Source organism: Scatophagus argus, chromosome 6 (genome assembly GCF_020382885.2).
Source record: "Scatophagus argus isolate fScaArg1 chromosome 6, fScaArg1.pri, whole genome shotgun sequence".
Lineage (NCBI taxonomy): Eukaryota > Metazoa > Chordata > Actinopteri > Scatophagidae > Scatophagus > Scatophagus argus.
The window spans coordinates 18,002,554-18,021,045 of NC_058498.1; the positions used below are offsets into that span (position 1 = coordinate 18,002,554).

General features: G+C 40.0%; 2 protein-coding genes across 3 annotated transcripts; one reads left to right on the forward strand and one right to left on the reverse strand.

The window, feature by feature from the left end:
• Window positions 1-463: 463 nt before the first annotated feature.
• scamp4 (secretory carrier membrane protein 4) lies at window positions 464-6,901 on the reverse strand. 2 transcript variants are annotated; one of them, XM_046390956.1, is made up of 7 exons: window positions 6,782-6,901; window positions 6,266-6,292; window positions 5,957-6,085; window positions 5,660-5,816; window positions 3,275-3,376; window positions 2,316-2,433; window positions 464-2,178 (listed from the first exon to the last, which is right to left on the reverse strand). In XM_046390956.1, exons 2-7 carry the CDS (start codon window positions 6,270-6,272, stop codon window positions 1,990-1,992), a joined length of 702 nt encoding a protein of 233 aa, XP_046246912.1. In that variant the 5' UTR covers window positions 6,273-6,292; window positions 6,782-6,901; the 3' UTR covers window positions 464-1,989. The 2 variants fall into 2 exon arrangements, with proteins under 2 accessions (XP_046246912.1, XP_046246911.1); XM_046390955.1 differs by having other exon boundaries at window positions 6,759-6,874.
• A 1,106-nt stretch (window positions 6,902-8,007) lies between these two features.
• On the forward strand, window positions 8,008-18,485 carry chaf1a (chromatin assembly factor 1, subunit A (p150)). Its single transcript, XM_046391709.1, has 16 exons — window positions 8,008-8,327; window positions 9,574-9,621; window positions 10,174-10,793; window positions 11,249-11,311; window positions 11,480-11,724; window positions 12,428-12,509; window positions 12,603-12,671; window positions 12,954-13,171; window positions 14,209-14,377; window positions 14,636-14,716; window positions 15,319-15,414; window positions 15,538-15,787; window positions 16,325-16,490; window positions 16,867-17,188; window positions 17,674-17,758; window positions 18,164-18,485. Exons 1-16 carry the CDS (start codon window positions 8,264-8,266, stop codon window positions 18,274-18,276), a joined length of 2,691 nt encoding a protein of 896 aa, XP_046247665.1. The 5' UTR covers window positions 8,008-8,263; the 3' UTR covers window positions 18,277-18,485.
• The last annotated feature ends 7 nt before the right edge of the window (window positions 18,486-18,492 follow it).

The following is an 18,492-nucleotide window of genomic DNA, read 5'->3' on the forward strand; positions in this document are numbered from 1 at the left end:
GTGAAAGGTTTTACACTGCAGACAAGGAATACAGAACAAAAAACAAAAAAAAAAACAAAAACACACACACACACACACAGCAGAAGTGGGCAACAAAGGGTGCAACCAGACCACACATGGGTCCAGTGGTGGACAACTGGCACTGCTGGCATCTGTAATCCTTATTAGTGTGTGAAGACAATCCCTCAATTGATATGGAAACATACAAACAGCAATAAGACTGCAAAAACAGATTGTGGAAATCAAAACTTACCTTTGAAACATAACCTTTCTGGTGTGAAACTGGATGTGCCAACATTACTAAACCCTCGACTGGGCAGCAGAGTGGAATACAGATTTGTGTTATGAGTAGTCAAACGCAGACCTGACCTGCTAGACTTTATACGTTTGAGGCCATTTCTCACATTTTCCTCACACATTACACCCATCAAAATGTCTTTAACATTCAGCTAGGACACACAGACATGGTGGGAATCAGAATATTTATTGAAATGTTGCAATATTTAAAGGTTACTTTAACATATCCACTTTATTTTGTCACTTATCAAATAACAGAGTAAAATCAAAATACTAATTTTGGCAGTTGGCCATGAAGGACACTTTTGTAACAAGAAAAGAAAACTAGTCAAACCACGAGGCAGACACCTTTCACTTCCTGTCGGTCCTCACACTTCAACAGGCTTTGACTGGATCACTGAGCCAACATATAGCCAAACCACATTCATAGAGTTCAGTCAAACTATTTACCAAGGTGTGTTGGAATGACAGTATATCACACATTTATGTCAGACTGCGTCTTGATATACTGTGACTACATTTACGTGCAAAATTTCACTTTTCAGTCAGTCAGCTGAGTTGTTTGCGTCTGTATTGTATTACATGAGGTCAGTTCATCTGAAATAAGAGGCTCCTGTTCAGTCTTGCTCCTGTGATAGGCTGCATGCAAGGACAGTGCAGTCACTAAACACAATAATTCAGTTTATCTAGGGGAAAGTGAAAGTGACCGGAACATTGACAACAACTGATAAGGCAGGGCGCTGACCACTAAGAGCAAACAGTGTAGCTTTGGAACTACAGATACTAAAAAATACTGAGAGTACAAAACAACATCTACTTTGGGTGTGGCTTTTTTCACTGTAATGAAAAGAGTCATGTGTCTTGGCAAATCAGTGCTCAGTGAGAAATGGCAGGGGAGCCTCATGCACCAACAACTTTTTGAAATGTTTCCATACATTTGTTTCACTGAAGCATAAATCCAGTTCAACCAAAAAAAAAAAAAAGAAAAAAAAGAGCAGCACTTCATAAGTTGAAAGTCAAGCAAGATGTTTTACACATGCAAAATCTGCACACTATATTAAGGCGCATTTCAAGAAATCACAGCCAAAGCAGGGCGTGGAGATATAAAGCACAAAATATCAAAAATAGACTGAACTCCTGCCAGAATACATGTAATACACACATAAAAAAGAAACAGTGCAGCTTGCAGATGTTCTCTTGTTGCAAAAGAAAAAGAAAGCCCTGTTCTTCAGCATACTACATTTTCTAGCATGCAGAGTCTGGCAATACATAAAACAATGCTATCATAAAAAGGTCCATAAGGCACATGTCCCTCACATACTGCTATTCTGAAACAGTTCACACTCTTTGAGTTTCCAGTTGCATATTTGCAAGACTATATATTTTCTTCAACGAATTTATTTTGAGCATAAATCTGTACTTCAGTCTTCATTTTAATAAACTACATGTAAACAAAGTTGAAATGGAATGGCATATTTTGACTACAAGGCAAAAGCTTTAAAGAGCTCTGCCGACAAATCTCTTTTTAAAGTAACTTTTTAAAGCAATTGTGTCCTCTCACAGGAAAAAAAAATATATATGTTTATGAATTTTCTCATGTCGGGGTGAAATAATGAAATGTTTTGAAGAGCGTTCGTGTGCACCACAAAAATTGCCTGCTATTTGTCTCCATCTAGAGGCGACTTAAAGCTATCACCAGTGACTGTTGTCAGGATAGCTCGGCACTGCGGCAGGGTACTGAGGCAAGCTCGGACCTTGTGCCGTCTGAGCAACGGCGTTGAACCCTGCTTCTCTCACTGGTGCACTCTTCCACATCCCGGTGCTCCACTCCTCCTGAGCGCGCTCCATACTGCCGCCGCCACCCCGGTACAATCTGTGCACCTGCCACATGAAAAGAAAAGGGAGTAAAGTGAGTCCACAATGTGCATTTGTGTATTTTCAAGCATCTGCGTGGGATTACAGAAACATTAGGGATGAAAGCTAAATGCAAATGTGTCTTTTTTTATGGGTTCACTCACCTTAATGAGAACCAGTGCCATTAGAACAGTCACCACAGTGAAGAGCAGAGTTGTGATAAGCATCACTATAGCAGAGCCCACATTATAGCTGAAAAACATCACTGTGGCAATCCAGCCGCTTTGAGAAGTTGGTAAGAGTGAGATGGAGTAGTACGGGTTAGTGGAACGTATAGTATGCAATTAGAAAAATGGATTTCATACAAATATCTAAAGCTACTAATGAGCCATCGAGCCATTCAGAAAACAAATGCAGCGATGATCAGTGCAAAACTGACTTGACGTGAAACACAGTATAATGAATGAACAGTGATATTAACACAAGCAGATCTTCAGTTACTGGATCTAAATACCCCCCTGTTGAAGGAGGATTGTTTGGTAAAAAATATTTTATGAGAAAGAAAAAAATGCTTTTTCCAAAAACAACACAGAAAAAAGATCAAGGTGTCATTCGGACTATAAGCATTAGCAATTCTTACAGTGTACTCAAGTAAGTATATGAGAGCACCACTCCAAACAAAAAGAATGTAAAACATCCTATATTTATTGCATTATCTAAAACAACAATTAAAAGTAATAAAAATATAAATGCAAAATTAAGGACATCTTATTTGCACAAATGGGAAGAATTTCATGTAGCTGTTAAAAAACATCACAACACACATGTTGTGTTGAAACAGGAACAGATTTCAATTGTCAATTAATAGAAATGAAAATGTAAAAACTGCAGGTGGGGTATGACTAAACAATTCTGTTAACAACCACATCATGTCTTAATTAATGCTTTTATTTTGGTATTAAACGTATCTTAAACATATGTAGTGTCTGACAGAGAGCACGTTTCCCAGCAGCCTGGATCGTTTCATATCAGCCCTCATGATCCCAACGGTCTCTGGTAGAAAACTGGCACGCAACATGTGCCTTCAAACATGTGTCTTCACAGTTTGTGCGTTTCAACTCACCAGGTTCCCCAGCCAGAGATGCCTATAGTCTGGATGAGGGCCAAGATGCACTGGAGGAAGAAGATGAAGAAGAAGGCCATGAAGTTGAATGAGCTATCCGCCCTATGAACAACATGAAAACAAGAGAATACAAAGGATGAGAAAACAAATAAGCCAAGAGTTGCTCTATTTTTGTTGCAATGTTGCTTCCTCCTACTAGTCAACACTCTGTGGGTCTTTTTAATACCACACAGAACATAACTTCACACTTCTTTCAGACTCACCTAAGTATTAAAATACAATAGAAAACCAACAGGGACCATGCGACCTTGAACTGTTTTTATTATATCACGCATTTTCCAATACTTCTCAGCATTATATAATAATAATTCATAATGATATGACCAAATTAGATATGAGTAAATGAACACAGCATGGACCCAGTGGGCTGTAAGAAATGGATGGACGGATCAACCAGTGAAAAGCAATGAATTCATTTAAGTCAATTGTAGTTTTTGCTAAGGTTGACACTTCATTCATTCATTCATTCGTTCATTGTGAGGCGCTGAGCTTCCAAGCTTCAGCCCCGTGTCCGCACCGTACACTCTTTCCACTTTCATTTACTGGTTGTGTGACGCTTCCCGACAGCCTCATAAATACATTCCTTTGGAATGCTCTGCCTCAGGGGATGTGCCCACACACATCTAGTACTTCTTCTAGGTCACAACTGAAATTTCCCTGAGTTAGATTAGACTTATCTGCATCTGCTGCTTCGCGGACTCTATTCGTTAGATAACATAAGGGCTTAAATTGTAATGTAATGTCAAATTAAATCTATTATTAATATTCTACAAACATTTTATAACAACATTAGTACCTACAGCAGGCAAGAAAAAATATTTAAAACTTCTGTAAATGAAATGCAACACTTTATAAGAGCTTGTGTTGCCTCTGTTTGAGGAAACTGATTTCAATGATCTTTTAAAAACTTTTGTAAGACCTGCAGACACCCTGATGATACAGCAAAAACAAGTTAAGATGATATTGATACGAAACTTATCAATGGAGAATATCTGAGAAAAATACATGCTTTGTAAAAAAAAAAGTGAAACTTTAAAGAATATTTATGCCTTATAGGTTTCTTGTGCGGTAAAATACATAAGACTCATAATTATTAACTAATTTTCCTAATTCAAGCAGAGTGACACTTTGCACAGGAAGTCTGTCTACTAAGGGAACTTGAGATGCTCGTAACATTTTGCATTATCACAATACAATGAAGTGCAATAGGTGTTGCACGCCCACAGCCCACCGCCAAGTTTCATCATTATACAAGACCACATCATTGTAACCTGAGACTTAAAGATTCATTTAAAGACACATCAAACGTGTTAAATAGTTTTCACAACAGTCAGTAAAGCTTTCAGATTTTGTTGTCAGGTTGTCTTTGAAACTACATGATCTATTTTCACTGTTTGAAGTCAGTTGCATCTTCCGCTAAGTCATTAACACATCAGTCTCTAATCCAACCGAGTTTTCATACAAACGTTTATTCTGATGTGAACAGTAATGAAATGGAATGAAAAGAAATGATTAATTGACTGGCCACATGTGCCTCTTTCCTAAGATTGTGTTCAAGCATAACTGGGCCTTTCTTACTTCATAAATACCATGAAGTCCAAAATGTTGCTGGTTGGTTCAGCCAGACACAGAAATGTTTTCATGGATTTCATGTGTAAGTCCTCTCATAGTTCTGAACCCTCCTTTACTTTTGAGACAATTACCAATTATGTCACAAAACCGCCTTCTTCAACATAGTCAAGATATGCCCCATGTCATTCAGAATCCTTGTGCACACTTTACAACATCCAGAATCAACTACTGCAATGCGTTTTTCTGTCGCCCACCCATTTCAAGTACAAAACACAGATGCCAGGGTCTCCACAAGATCCAAGAAGTCTGATCATATTAAAACAATTGATCCTGATCTTTTTGTATTTGCGACCAACACAAGTGAGGCTGAATCAAAAATTTTCTCTCTGTCTAACAGGGACTTAGACTGCCAAGGGACTCCAACATTCCTGTCTTATTACTCATCACGCCCTTTACTTGATGCTGGTTATTTAATAGTTGTGGCATCTGACAAAAAATAATTTTAAAGAAAGAGCTTGTGCTCATCACACTCCACCCTTTATTGAGATTTTCAAATCTAGGCATAAAAAAACCCATCTTTTTTCTGTGTTGTGGCCCCTCCTGCTTTCACATCATCTGATTTCCACTGATAACCAGTTACTTCAACCCTGCCCCATGTCAACCATTAAAGTACACAGACTCTTTTGGTTATGTCTATATTAAACAGATTGAAACTGAAGGTCCAGAGATTATTCTGGTGAATGACTGACAAACCTGAAGGCTTTGTAGAGTGGTCTGAACCAGCAGGTGTAACTGCAAGGGCTGAAGAGGATGAGCCAGAGAAGAGAGAAACCAAAGTTGGTGGCATTTCCACCCCCTGCCCACCATGCAATACATGAGATGACATTTAGGGCCAGAGTGCCTGAATACACTGCAGGGTAGAGAGGACAGCAGAGAAGAGAAAATAAGAGCAAGGGCACTGACTGATATTAACAGTAGACAGAAGAAAACAAATTATGCTTCATAACAACACAAAGTCAGAAAATATATGTTTAAAAAAATCCAACTCACTCATCCAAAGAGTGTAGACTCTGCGCACCAACTGCTGGTGTGGTGCAGGAATTTCCTCTTCAATATTCTGATAAAAGCAAGGCTTTATTCTCAGAAGCTTAGGCAGGGGAGGAAAGTTATTCACACGATCTGAAACAAGAAGGAAAATGCCATCATAATATTACTGTCTTACTATTACGGATTTGACTATATTTGAATTTGCCAAACACAAGGAGGAGGAGAGAAGAATGAGGAAATATGTAAAGGGGGGCTTTACAGATAGACAGATAGATGGATAGATAGATGAAAATACTGATGCATGTGACAAACCTGCCATTTTGTAACCCCAATTCTTTCCTGGATAATAGGAACATACAGAAATGGAAATAAGCAGTTACTTTCATGCCATCTAAGTGGAAAACCTTTTTGTTTTGCTTCACAATTACAATTGCTAACACTAATTACAATTTACTTGCTAATCTTGCCGTCGACCAGCTTCAGTTCTGACTTAAACCGGTCACGGTTTCTCCCATCAGCTTATTACAACTTTGTTTACACCATTGTGCCCAGCTATGTTGGTGCAAAAACACGAAAATCTCAATTTTTCTTTTTAACTTAGCCTACATGAAATTATCGTTTTTATGTGACATTATACAGTTGACACCAGCTAAAGCGTGTTCGGCTGCTCAGTAGTCCAACAGAAGGATCATAATTGTCTCTTTAGCTGACATTGCCGCTTCAGTTGACTACGGTTAACCGGCTTACAAAGACAAAAAGGTCTTTTTATTCAATGCAAAAAGTAATATAGATATTACAACATTACCGGTAGAACGTTTATCTCCTTACGTTTCCGCAGACAAATGTAGAGGTCCTGGGAACATTCAGAATGCGCGTTTCCGATCCACTGAACCTACTGAGACTGCGCAGCATCCAAGCGCGTGTAGTTCCGAAGTGTTTATATTCAACATACTTGGAGGACTCGAGGACCTCAATTCCCAGAATTCATGTGAGCGGTAAACGGGAAATGCGTGACTCCAACGTGACACCCCTTCGTATGTATCCCAACCCTGCAATTTAAGTCACCAACCTTTGCTGTTTCAATTACACGCTGAAACTTAAATTTCTTAAACTTCAAACCTTTATTGTCAGTATATTTTTTAACATACACCGAAATTCTTCTCTTCATTTAACCCATCACTGATCATCAGCTTATTGAATACACACATGCAACATGCAGTGAAACACACGGGAGCAGAGGGCTGCCATTTCAGGCGCCCGGGGAGCAAATTGGCGGGGGTGAGGGGGGGGGGGTTAAGTGCCTTGCTGAAGGGCACATCAGTCGGCTAATGGAAAGGTTAATCACTCCACCACACCGGCGACCCTCCGGTCACAAGTAGCTTCTCCGGCTGCCCCCACCGTTGTTGCGTTAATCGTGAACATAGCAAAGTTTGTCAGTGTTACCAACAAAACTGTGAGCAGCGGCAAACTGAGTTTTAAACTTCCAAGATATGTAAAAACAGTATTTGAATAGATCATTCTGAAAAGTACAAAAGCTCTAAGTACAAAATTATGTTGTATAAATGTATAGGGAATATCATGTCCTATGCTTAATTCATGATAACTTGTGTTGAGTCAGTAGTCATCTGAAGACAATCGTGATCATCATCGGGCTACTCTATCTCTTTTTCCATTTCGCTACCCCACAACATGGCAACTCTGACGTCTAAGTCAAAGTCCGTGGCCAATCACAAAGCCCTAAACGTGATACGCGTGTCCAGTAGACGACAGCTGTTACATTTCGGTTTATGACCCAGGCTGTCCCAGACGGGATGGATAGATCTTTTTTTTAATAAAAAAAATAACCTTATTTATGCCACTGAATAAAATAAGCACAGATGATTTCGTCTTTCTGTGGATAAGTTTAGGGATTACATAAAAATTGAAACTCTTGCACTACTACAAGTATTTCAAAGCGATTCACAACGCGAAGCACCGAGTAAAGGTGCGAACCAGTTCAACAAAACAAACGCCTCCACCGGTGATCAGTAACTTAGTTTTGACCAATCAGCGACGGCTATTGATGCAAGTGGCACACTCCCGCCAATTCCGAGTGAGGAGCGCGAGGCAGGCGGCGGGGTAAACTAAGGGAGTATGTGGGAGATGCGGAAAGAGAATGCGCTATGTTTTAAGTGAAGTTATTTAGAAATACCTTGCCATTTAAGCGGTAGTATAATATATGGTTCGGCATTCTTGAGTGTCAACGCAGTCTATAGCATTGTTTCGTCGGAGAATATCACAAGCGAAAACAGTCCCGGGTTAGTGGCTGGGATGTTGGCGGCGGAAAACCCATCTATGGACGGACATTTGGCAGCATCGACTCCCCGCAGAAGAGGTAATGGTCATGCAGTGTTTTGCAAGATTACAGATATTTATCAACTAGCCAAAATAGGTACTATTAGAACATAAACAAAGTGTAGTTTACAATTTAGCGTCCAACAAACGACAACAAACCAAAGATACAAAAACACGTACGTTCACCAACGAGAAGTTACTCACGTTAACGCTAGCAGCCTCGTTTTTCCCATTATCAGTTAACGATAGTTAGCTATTGTCATTGTTAGGAAGCAAACATAAACTGATGTTAATATGAAAATCTGCCACTATCTGATCAAACGCTAAGCTAGCTATATATAGCTAAGCTTAACTTGCTGACCGGCATGTTGACGTGTTAATGATAATTCCGTAACTTTAACATCGGTTGAAGTAATAACGTTGTATTGAGGTAAGCTAGGCCTCAGAGTACCAGTGTTTTCCATTCACGAAACTAACCGCAATCTTACCAAGAAAAAGTCTTACACTAGTGGCAAACTTGGCTAACCTACATGTTACTGTTGCCTGGCTAGGTCATAGCTCTGGCAGAGATATTTAGCACAGTAGCTAGTTTTGTTAGGTTAGCCGACACGCTAGTCGTATTAGCATCTCTGAGTTGGTCAACGTTAGCACCTCCCATGAAAGATGTCTTAATTAATGAAACTCGAGAGTTGCAGCGTTGTCTTTACTCTCTAACGCACTTAGTTCTTTTGAGGCTTCAGTAACTCGCATGAAACGATTATCCCAAACGTAGTTGTTAGGCTTTCAGTACTGTGGCCGGGCATGCATCCATTGCCTGACAGCCCTATGAAGTGCCTGCCCTGCGGACTCGATCGGGCCTGCAGCACCGTCTGATACACCGGTTGGCGGGAGAGCAAACCAAACAAAACCATTACATTAACCGTAATACCGTAATTTTAGCACGCCGACGTTGCAAACTAACGTGGCATTTAATGCAACACCGAAAACGATGATATTGTCGTGGCGATCTTGCTATTCGATATAACTTCCTTTCACACCAATACAATGTAATTGGGGTTGGAAGCTCAATAGTGCAATAGCTAACACACTGGTCCGTGTAGTAAACTCTGCGACTCCATGCCACTACAGGCGGAGTTTTAGCAAAAGAAAAATGCTGAATAGACTGGATAATGCGACAACAGTTGTTAGTTTCACAGCTGTCAAAAATTTGATTGATTGATCTTCGTTGTCAGTTCATTATTCCAAATTGTTGTTTTCTGATGTGCCCGTGTGTTTATCCCTTTCAGGCATGGATTGTAAGTCAAGTAACAATGTCAACAAGAAACTTATCCAAGGTAAATACAATGATTAATCTTCATGATTTTTTTTCTGACACTGTTGAAAGACTGTGAGTTTAAGACATAATTAGATTAATGATAAACTGGTCTGGAGGGTTGGTAATAATTTGAATATTATCAGTGTCTTACCATAGTTTACATTTCTGAAGCCTTTTGATTAATTGTTACACCTTTCATTAATTGCATCTTCTCTTGGTTCTTCTCCAGAGGAATTACATTTATGTAACAGAAGCAAAAATCTTTACAAGTTAAATTCAGTCATCATTGGTGGTAGTTGTCCTCTACAGTAATTTCACCTGAATTTGTTAAACCCCCCTATATCTGTGTTGACACCAACATTACTTTATGATGTAGTAATGTCAGTATAAATTAACATATTAATGAACTTATACATTTGTCTTTAACTTTTTTTGTTTTTAAACCTTACATACTTCGGGGCTGCATTTTGACAAACAACTTTGTGATAGCCCCATCATTTATTCTAGATTTTTACAGACAGATGCAAAACAACAGTAATTATGACAACTGTTTTTTCAATTCTTTATGCAGCTCGTCTCCCGTTTAAGCGCCTGAATCCCGAACCCAAAGAGAACCACCTGCCTAAACGTCCTTGTGTACAAGCATGCCCTGAACCAAAAGTCTCAGACAGAGAAAATGAGAATGAGACCTCCACACTCCCTATTTGTAGTGGCCCACCCTTGGTTAATGGTCGCGGGCCCCTTGATGACTTCCTGAGCCATAGGCACCCTGCAAAATCAAACAAGAACATGGTAATAGATCTGACTGCAGACAACTGTTCGTCACCCACAAAGTGCCTTGTTTCACCTGCTCCTGCTGCTCCCTGCCTTCCAACAAAAGACAAACACCAGGGCAAAGAAGCAGCTGCCTCCTCTGGGAAATCCAGCAGTGTTGATCACACTCCTGAAAAACAAACTATAGAATGCACAGTAGTCAACGAAGATGAAGTAAAAGAGGTGGAGGAACAGGATGGGGATCAGACAGGATCTGTCTCACAGCTTGACATAACACAGGATTCTGACAGTGAGCCAGAAGAGCAGAATGAGTCGGGAAACGTTTCTAGTTTAGGAAACAGGTCCATGCAGTCAGCTTCATCAGTCGACTCCTCACCTGAAAGCTCACCTGAGAAGACTGACGACCTGACACCTACAGTACGTACATTTATGCTTTGTCACTCGCTTTTTCTTTAATCCTACTTACTGATGCGAATTATTAGCTGATGCAACATCACAGTATATTAATTAATCCATATTCCAAAGAGTTTGTTTGGTAATAGATTTACATATTATCAAAAAAAAATACAGCATGATGGTAGGTAGTGTGGTCACAATGTTTTTTTCAAGGAATAACCTTCGATTAGCATTTGCTTTCTACCATTAATAGAATTAGTAATATTTTAAGTTGATAATTTTCTAGATATTTACTGAATATCTAAGTATTAAGGCAATCAAAACCCCAGATCAAAATATAGCACAGTATCAATATTATTACACTGATTTGTTTGGCTATAAATCATGCAAATAAAACATTGACTTGGATGACATTGTGTCAAACACATTCAGACAATGACTGCTGGTTTTGTTTTGTTCTTTCCTTTTCCTCTTAGGAGCCAAAGACTACACCCAAGATACCAGCAGATCAGAAAAAGATCAAAAGACGCTCATTGAAGGTGGGACTTTAGATTGATAGACTAAAGTCTGGTTTAGATTCTGTTTCACATTCCTTGTTGTTAGTTTAAAAGATATTGGTTTTAAACACAACCTTTGATTTGTATGCCATTTACTGAAACTCTTATTTTAGTAGGAGAGAAAAACTAACTGAACGTTTTCACATGTAGAGTTTACAAGAACAAGAGGAGAGGCTTCGGCTGCGACAGGAGAAAGAACGGCAGAAGGAAGAGGCCAAAGCTGCAAAGGAGAAAAAGAAAGAAGCGGCTCGAAAGCTAAAGGAGGAGCGAGAAAGGGAAAAACGAGAGAAAAAAGAGAAAGATGAGCGAGAGAGACGAGAGAAAAAAGAGAAGGAGGAGAAGGAAAAGGCGGAGAGATTAAAAGCAAAAGAGGAACAACGAAAATCAAAGCTAGAGTGAGTATTGGAAGTCCCTGTTACCAGAAGCTGTCAGTGTACCTGCCAAACAAGAGAAATTCAAGTCAAATGCTAGCTTTTGGTGACCTGTGAACAAAACTGAACAAGCAGCTATCTTTCCAGTCTGATATTATTCAAATTGTGTTTATATCAACAGCAATGCAAATTTTCGATCACTTGATTATTTGAAGTATAGAATACTTTACTGTACAGTAACTGTGAGCTATTGAGAAATTGCTGGCACCATAGGTGTGTGTCATCCCTGATGAACTCCTCAATCTTTTTTTTCCCCCTGCCCTCTAACATTTATGAAGTAAACTCCCCCTCTAGTCAGAAGTCAACAAGTCAGTCTCTGAGAGAGAGAGAGACTAATTACAGTAGCCTTTTACACTGTAGCTCACTGATACAGACTTGAGGAACAAGAGTGAAGGTGAATCCACTCCAAATAAGTTAGTCTGAGCTCTCCTGTTGCGGCTAAGTGACTCTAGAAAAAAATAAACAATAAAATCTGATTGTTTACTTCAAAAGTTCTGCCACGTACTCTCTCCTTCCACCTCCTCGGCTCTCGGCAGCTGAGGAGTGGCTGTGTCCCTCCACTCGTCCTCTAAAGTTTAGACTCTTTTTCAGTTCTGTAAGTTCTATGGTACCAGTGTTTGTGACATGAGTTTGGTAGGCTCAGTGTTTTGCGTTAATCTTGCTTCAGGGCAAAGCTTGAAGAAAAACGGAAGAAAGAAGAGGAGAAGCGATTGAAGGAAGAAGAGAAACGGTTGAAAGAAGAGAAGGATGTAAGTTTATGTGGAAAAGCACTGACATGGACTAGATACAAGATACATGTCTTGTTATACATTTGTTGTTGACCAATGTGTGCCTCTTTATAGCGCCTCAAAGCTGAGAAAGCAGAAATTACACGGTTTCTTCAGAAATCAAAGATCCAGCAGGCTCCAAAGGTTCGTAAATAATGCAGGAAAAATGTAAAAACGTTTTTTTATTTTGAGCTATTCCGGTGGGTTTATCCCTGTATATTTATTGTAATCATATGTACAGCACACTGTCACATTACCTTAAATCTAGTAGTTACTTGAACATCTTTAGTGCCTAACCAACATTAATGCAAAGGTTGCAATAAGTTTTAATCACCTGTTCCCCTCCCCCACTGCCACCTTAACAAGACAGTCAACTTGAATAACTATATGTAACGTGACTTTGACATGTTGTGTCCATTTTTTTAGACGCTTGCAGCTGCATGTGGAAAGTTTGCTCCTTTTGAGATAAAAGAAAACGTGTGTCTGGCACCACTGTGCCGGGTTCAGTGTGAGGATTCTGTTCTAGAGGAACTTGACCGGTGTCTGGTGAACCAAGCTGATAATCAGAATGGACTGAGGGACTGGATCAGGCAAAAACCCCGCCAGTCAGGACCCACTAAACCCAAACAGACTGATTCCCTCAGGTGAGACTGGAAATAGTGATTTTACTTCTCTTTCCCCCTGTGGTTGCCCTGTTTACATTTACCTCTGTTTATTGATGACATGTGTATTGTTCTGTGTTTCATTTGTGCCTGAGACACACATCACAGTATCAAAATGGATAAATTTTACTGTTAAAAACTGTTATATAGTAAGATGATAACAGGGTTCTCTTTTCTTTTTCTCAAGAAGAACATGGGCACCTAATTGGACAAAAAAGCACAGCGAAAAATGTTTAAGTAACATGCGGGGGTGATTTACAAAAAATATTACACATATATTTATAGCTTCCTGTAATTTCTCAGTCAACTCATACTTTGCGCTGCAGAGCCCTGGTTAGTGACTGTGAAAATGCCAGTATGAACTTTAACTGCAAATATGTCTTATACCTGTAATTTTACACATTTTGTGCTGTAGTAGTTTCAGAGCTTATTCTGCACCTGCTGTCAAACCACTTCTCCTGTGCACAACAAAAAAAATCATATGTGTATTATAATATTTATATCCATACAAACACCAGTCCTTGTTTTCTGAGCCAATCTCAGTTCATGTATTTCATCTTTGCAAGACTCAGTACAAAAAAGTTGTCATAATGCCATAACATCCTGCAGTAAATGCAGGAAGTGGCACCATTGCCTTCATATTTAGGGTATTATGAAGCTCAGCCATGACAATTTAGCTTTCTCTTTTACATGTTTAGCTGACTGCGCTGTGCCGTTTTCTGTACAGTTTGTTAAAAGCTCACCTGACTCAAGAAAAAGCTTGTGACTGTGGGATTCTTCGGTCTCATTCATTGCTGTGTTTCACGGTTCATACAATTGCCTTAGAAGTCAGTCACAATAATCAATGGTGTTATTCTACGCTTAATGCACGTTTTGTGTAACTTCAGAAACTTTGTGTTCTGCATCATTTGTACCACTGCTTATAGATTTTGAAAAAACAAATTTAAATCAACTTACCTGTACTTTTATGGATGACTATTCTTTGTCTCTATCTTCCCCCATTTGTACTGTTTTCTCAGCAAGTGTATAATAGTTGAAGGGCCCACACCAGATGGTGTGCCTGATCGTCAACGTTATGGACCCATGAAGCTGCTACAGTTTCATGAAAACTACCGTCCAGCATACTGGGGCACATGGAGTAAGAAGAGTTCGCACATCTCCCCTCGCTGTCCCCTCAGACAAGACAAGGTAAGAGTGTTTTTTAAAGGCGTCAGTGTGTTCAGTGTACTTGTCAACCCACATATAAGACATCCAAAAAGTAGTACCCTTTATTTACTTTAGAAATGGTACATAAATGAAATAGACTGTGTTGGCATTTGTTTAAATGCAGCACAGGCACCTCTACGAGAACTCACAGTACAGGCTTGTAACATTGATTAATATTGTAACTTCAGGAAATTGTGTTTGTGTAGCAGTGAGACTAACAGTTGTGCTCTGTCACCACAGGATTTGTTAGACTATGAGGTTGACAGTGATGAAGAATGGGAGGAAGAGGAACCAGGAGAGTCCCTGTCACACAGTGAAGGGGTGAGTTTTGCTGGAGAATGAAAAACTTGGACAGTTTGTCATGTCACATTGTTCGTGAAAATCCTGAGGAAAGTTCACCCCTTTCTGCTCTTACATTCTCATTACATTACATCGTTCAGAACAGGAAAAAAAGCCCAGTCATCTCCATCAACAGCTTATCTAACTAGCTAATTAATTACACAAAGCTGTTAATGCCTAACTTAAAATTGCTTCAGCTCTCCATGAACTAGTGCAGAACAGGCCGCAGACATGTTGACGTTAGCTGTGGCTGCTACAGGAGATTTGGCTTACACTCATTAGCATTTAGATATATATAGATATATATATTTGTGTTTGACAGATGTTTTTGTTTTGTTTTGTTTTCCTCAGTTTATTTATAAAGTGCCAATTCACAACAAAAGTTATCTCATGACACTTTCCAATTAGAGCAGGTCTAGACTAAACTCTTTAATTAAAATATACCAAAAACTAGAAACTGGCAGAACCATTGCAAATGACCATTTTACAAAATGACCAATTGACAAACATATTTTGAAAAGCACAGTGAGAATTTGGTTTGTCCATTCAGAAGATTTTAGAAAGACTTGGTTGTTCATTTTTAGGAAGATGAAGATGAAGGAGGTGAAGATGATGAGGATGACGGCTTCTTTGTTCCTCATGGCTACCTTTCAGAGGATGAAGGGGCTCTAGAAGAAGAGGTATGATATTGGTTGCTTTTCAGTTTTAATTTGTTGCCTTAATCTGACAGGCAGGTGTTGGGATTTTCTTTTTTTAAAATACTTTTTCAAGTTTCCACTGTTAAAACGCATGCAATCTCCCAGGAGGGTGGCGACCGGGAGAAGCTGAAACTACGTCAGAAATTGAAGGCAAGGGAGTGGGATGAGCTGATGTCCTCCAAGAAGAAGATGAAGGTGCTGGAGCCAGTGCTGAAGGGCTGCGTCTGGGAGGGAGAAGGACCTGCTATACAGCTCTTCCAGCCTTACGCTATGTGTCTGGTCGAGCCCTTACCCAAGGCAGACAGCAGCCCCAGCCAAGAGGAGCTGTCGCAGAGGTGTCAGAGAGAGGAACAATGTAAGTGTGCATGATGTCATGTCCTTGGAGAACAGTCTTCCATTAGGGGACTTGACAAACATAGTTGTCTTTCAGTTGCACTGAGGTTTGAGTGTCTGACTGTTGCTTATAGATTTTTGTGTGTCAACTTCCTTTAATTGTCGTCATCACAAACCTTGTAGTGCTAACTGCAACTTATATGGCAAGACTTCCAGTTCGGTGTCTCAAAAAGTTTAGCTCATTCAGCCAGTTTATCTTGAAATGGATATCTCAAATTGTGTGTACCTTACAGCAGTTTCCTCAGAAAGCCTGTGTATTATGGTGGTATTTGAAATTGATTTCCTCATACATGTAAGATGTATATGTGAAAATTGTGTGAGATACTGCTGCATTTACAAACATAGTTCGGCAACTGAATAGTACTGCAACTCTGTGGAAGTTGGAATACTTTGCCTGGTTTGTGAGTTACCTACAGTTTGTGGCAAATTTGCTTGAAATGTTTATTTATGAGCTAATGATGCATTCTAAAGAAATTTCTAATGCTCTTTTCCCCTGCAGTGCTCGGTCAGCTGTTGCCTCTGCTGCATGGCAACGTCAACAGCAGCAAAGTGATCATCACTGAGTTTCAAGAGTTTTGTCGTCAACAGACCTCCTCCTCCTCCTCCTCTTCCTCACCTCCCGAACTGTCGAGCCCTCAGAGCCCAGCAGAAAACATTCCAACCAGGTGAAACAACAATATTCAACGATAACAACATCTGTGTAAAACTTATTTGATTAGACGTTTGACCATAATCATCATTTATTGACTCAAACAAAGTTACCTCCTAAAACATCTCTTAAAACTTTTTTATATTGAAAAATATCTATAATATGTAGAATTCTCTCCATATGCAATGTTCACTGTACAGGTGAACAAAACTGCAGTACACAGTAAGAACAAATTCAGCTGAAGGGGCCGTAAAAGAAGTACAAAGACAGTGAAGTGTTGTAATAATATACTCTACAAATATGTTTGCCTATTCAAATAATTTGTTTCAGGAAGCAGTCAATATTAACAAATATAAGTTAAAAAAAATGACTTTCTTTTTTTTCCCCATCAGAATACAGGTGAAGCGCCTCATTAAGGACAATGCTGTTTATGAGAAGCGCTCAACCTACAGACGCTGCTGCTGGTATGTGCACACAGAGGTCCTGTCCCGCTTCAGCCAGGACGCTCTGCCCATGCCCTGCCAGTGGACCTACCTCACCACAGGAGCTCGAGAAGAGTCCCGTGAAGAACCCCAAGCAGCCACAGGCTCTCAGGGAAACTCCCCCACTACACCACAGACCTCCTCCACCACGTCTTCATCCTCCAACAAAAGGAAGAGCACAGGCAGCATGTCAATCACCAAGTTCATGAAGAGATGTACTGATCCTGAGAAGGTAGAGAAACGCACTCAAATAGATTTTAAACTACCATGCAGAATTCACTGCAACATTTTAGCACTTGGGTCTATGTAGTTTAGACACACATTTTGATGGAGAATACCATGTTAAAGGAACAGTTCACCCCCCCCCCCCAAAAAAAAGAAAATTCAGTCATTATCTTATCACCCCCAACCAGATGGAGAGTTTTTTAGTCCACAAAACACTTCTGAGGTGTCACACGTTCTCCTTAACGACTAAAGAAGCCGGGTACTTATGAAAACCCACTTCACCCGCACAGGCTTGAATGCAAGTACGTGCACCGGTAGATGAGAACTTGTGATGTATGCATACCTCAGTGTCTGCCAGCTACCAGGAGGCTTGCATCACACACACAACAAAACATGTTTTAAAACAAGTCCACAGCTTCCTCCTGTGTTCAGGAGAATGATTGATTGTAGCCTATTACTGGCTCAAATGGTCTTCAATCCTTTTTCTGCCAGACGGAAGGAACGGAGGCGGACGGTTTTCAAGCTGATACTGAGGATGACGACGAGGAAGACTGTGTTATCATCCCCACACAGAATGGTGAGTTTTGCAGTCTGTCATCGTTCAAATGCAACCTCAGTTTTTAACGTTAACTCAGTGATTCAGACCATTTAAAAATTTGCATCATCATGATTTATTTATGATTTACTCACCATGACTTATGCCCAAGAGCATATTTCTACGACCAGATCTGGTGATGGAAGTGGACATTTTGGCCTGTGTAATAAGCTTTTTTAATGACAGCTAGACACAGTTTGTATTGTACTTGTATTGTACCAAGAAGGGTGTTAACACCTAAGTGCAAGTTGCAGAGGGGCTCGGGTCTTTTTTTTTTTTTTTTTTAAGTACAGAAAACTGGATCTAGGAGGGAATCAACCAGGAGCAGGGGAAATAGCTGGCTTGGCTTTTTTCAAATTAAATAATCTGCCTGCCATTACTCTGTAGGCCCAGCCAGAGAGAACTCATCCAGTGAGGGAGACTGTTTGATGGAAGTCAGCCCCTCTGACACGGCTGCTCTCCCTGTGGCCAGTGCTGCTTCTACACTCGCCACAACCTGAGGACAGGACTGCTCGTCTCCTCTACCTGAGCTGCCCTGTTCCCCTAATAAATTCCTCCCTCCTGGTTCTGAACTCTACTGTGTCCAAGACAGAATATCTGTCTTCAAGCAAGATGATGCCCCACACTCTGGTACAAACAACTGAAAGCAGGAGGCATCTGCTCAGTGTTATGATTTCCCTCCCACCTCAATGTTTTTTTTTTTTTTTGTTTTGTTT

Excerpts from the sequence above, each read along its gene's own strand:
- chaf1a (XM_046391709.1), top strand. The coding sequence starts at position 8,264 with ATGTTGGCGGCGGAAAACCCATCTATGGACGGACATTTGGCAGCATCG. Across the intron at positions 11,725-12,427 it reads CAACGAAAATCAAAGCTAGA|GGCAAAGCTTGAAGAAAAAC; the intron begins GTGAGTATTGGA and ends ATCTTGCTTCAG. Across the intron at positions 16,491-16,866 it reads GCAGAAAACATTCCAACCAG|AATACAGGTGAAGCGCCTCA; the intron begins GTGAAACAACAA and ends TTTCCCCATCAG.
- scamp4 (XM_046390956.1), bottom strand. Across the intron at positions 5,817-5,956 it reads AGTCTACACTCTTTGGATGA|TGTATTCAGGCACTCTGGCC; the intron begins GTGAGTTGGATT and ends TCTACCCTGCAG. Across the intron at positions 3,377-5,659 it reads CCACTCTACAAAGCCTTCAG|GGCGGATAGCTCATTCAACT; the intron begins GTTTGTCAGTCA and ends TGTTGTTCATAG.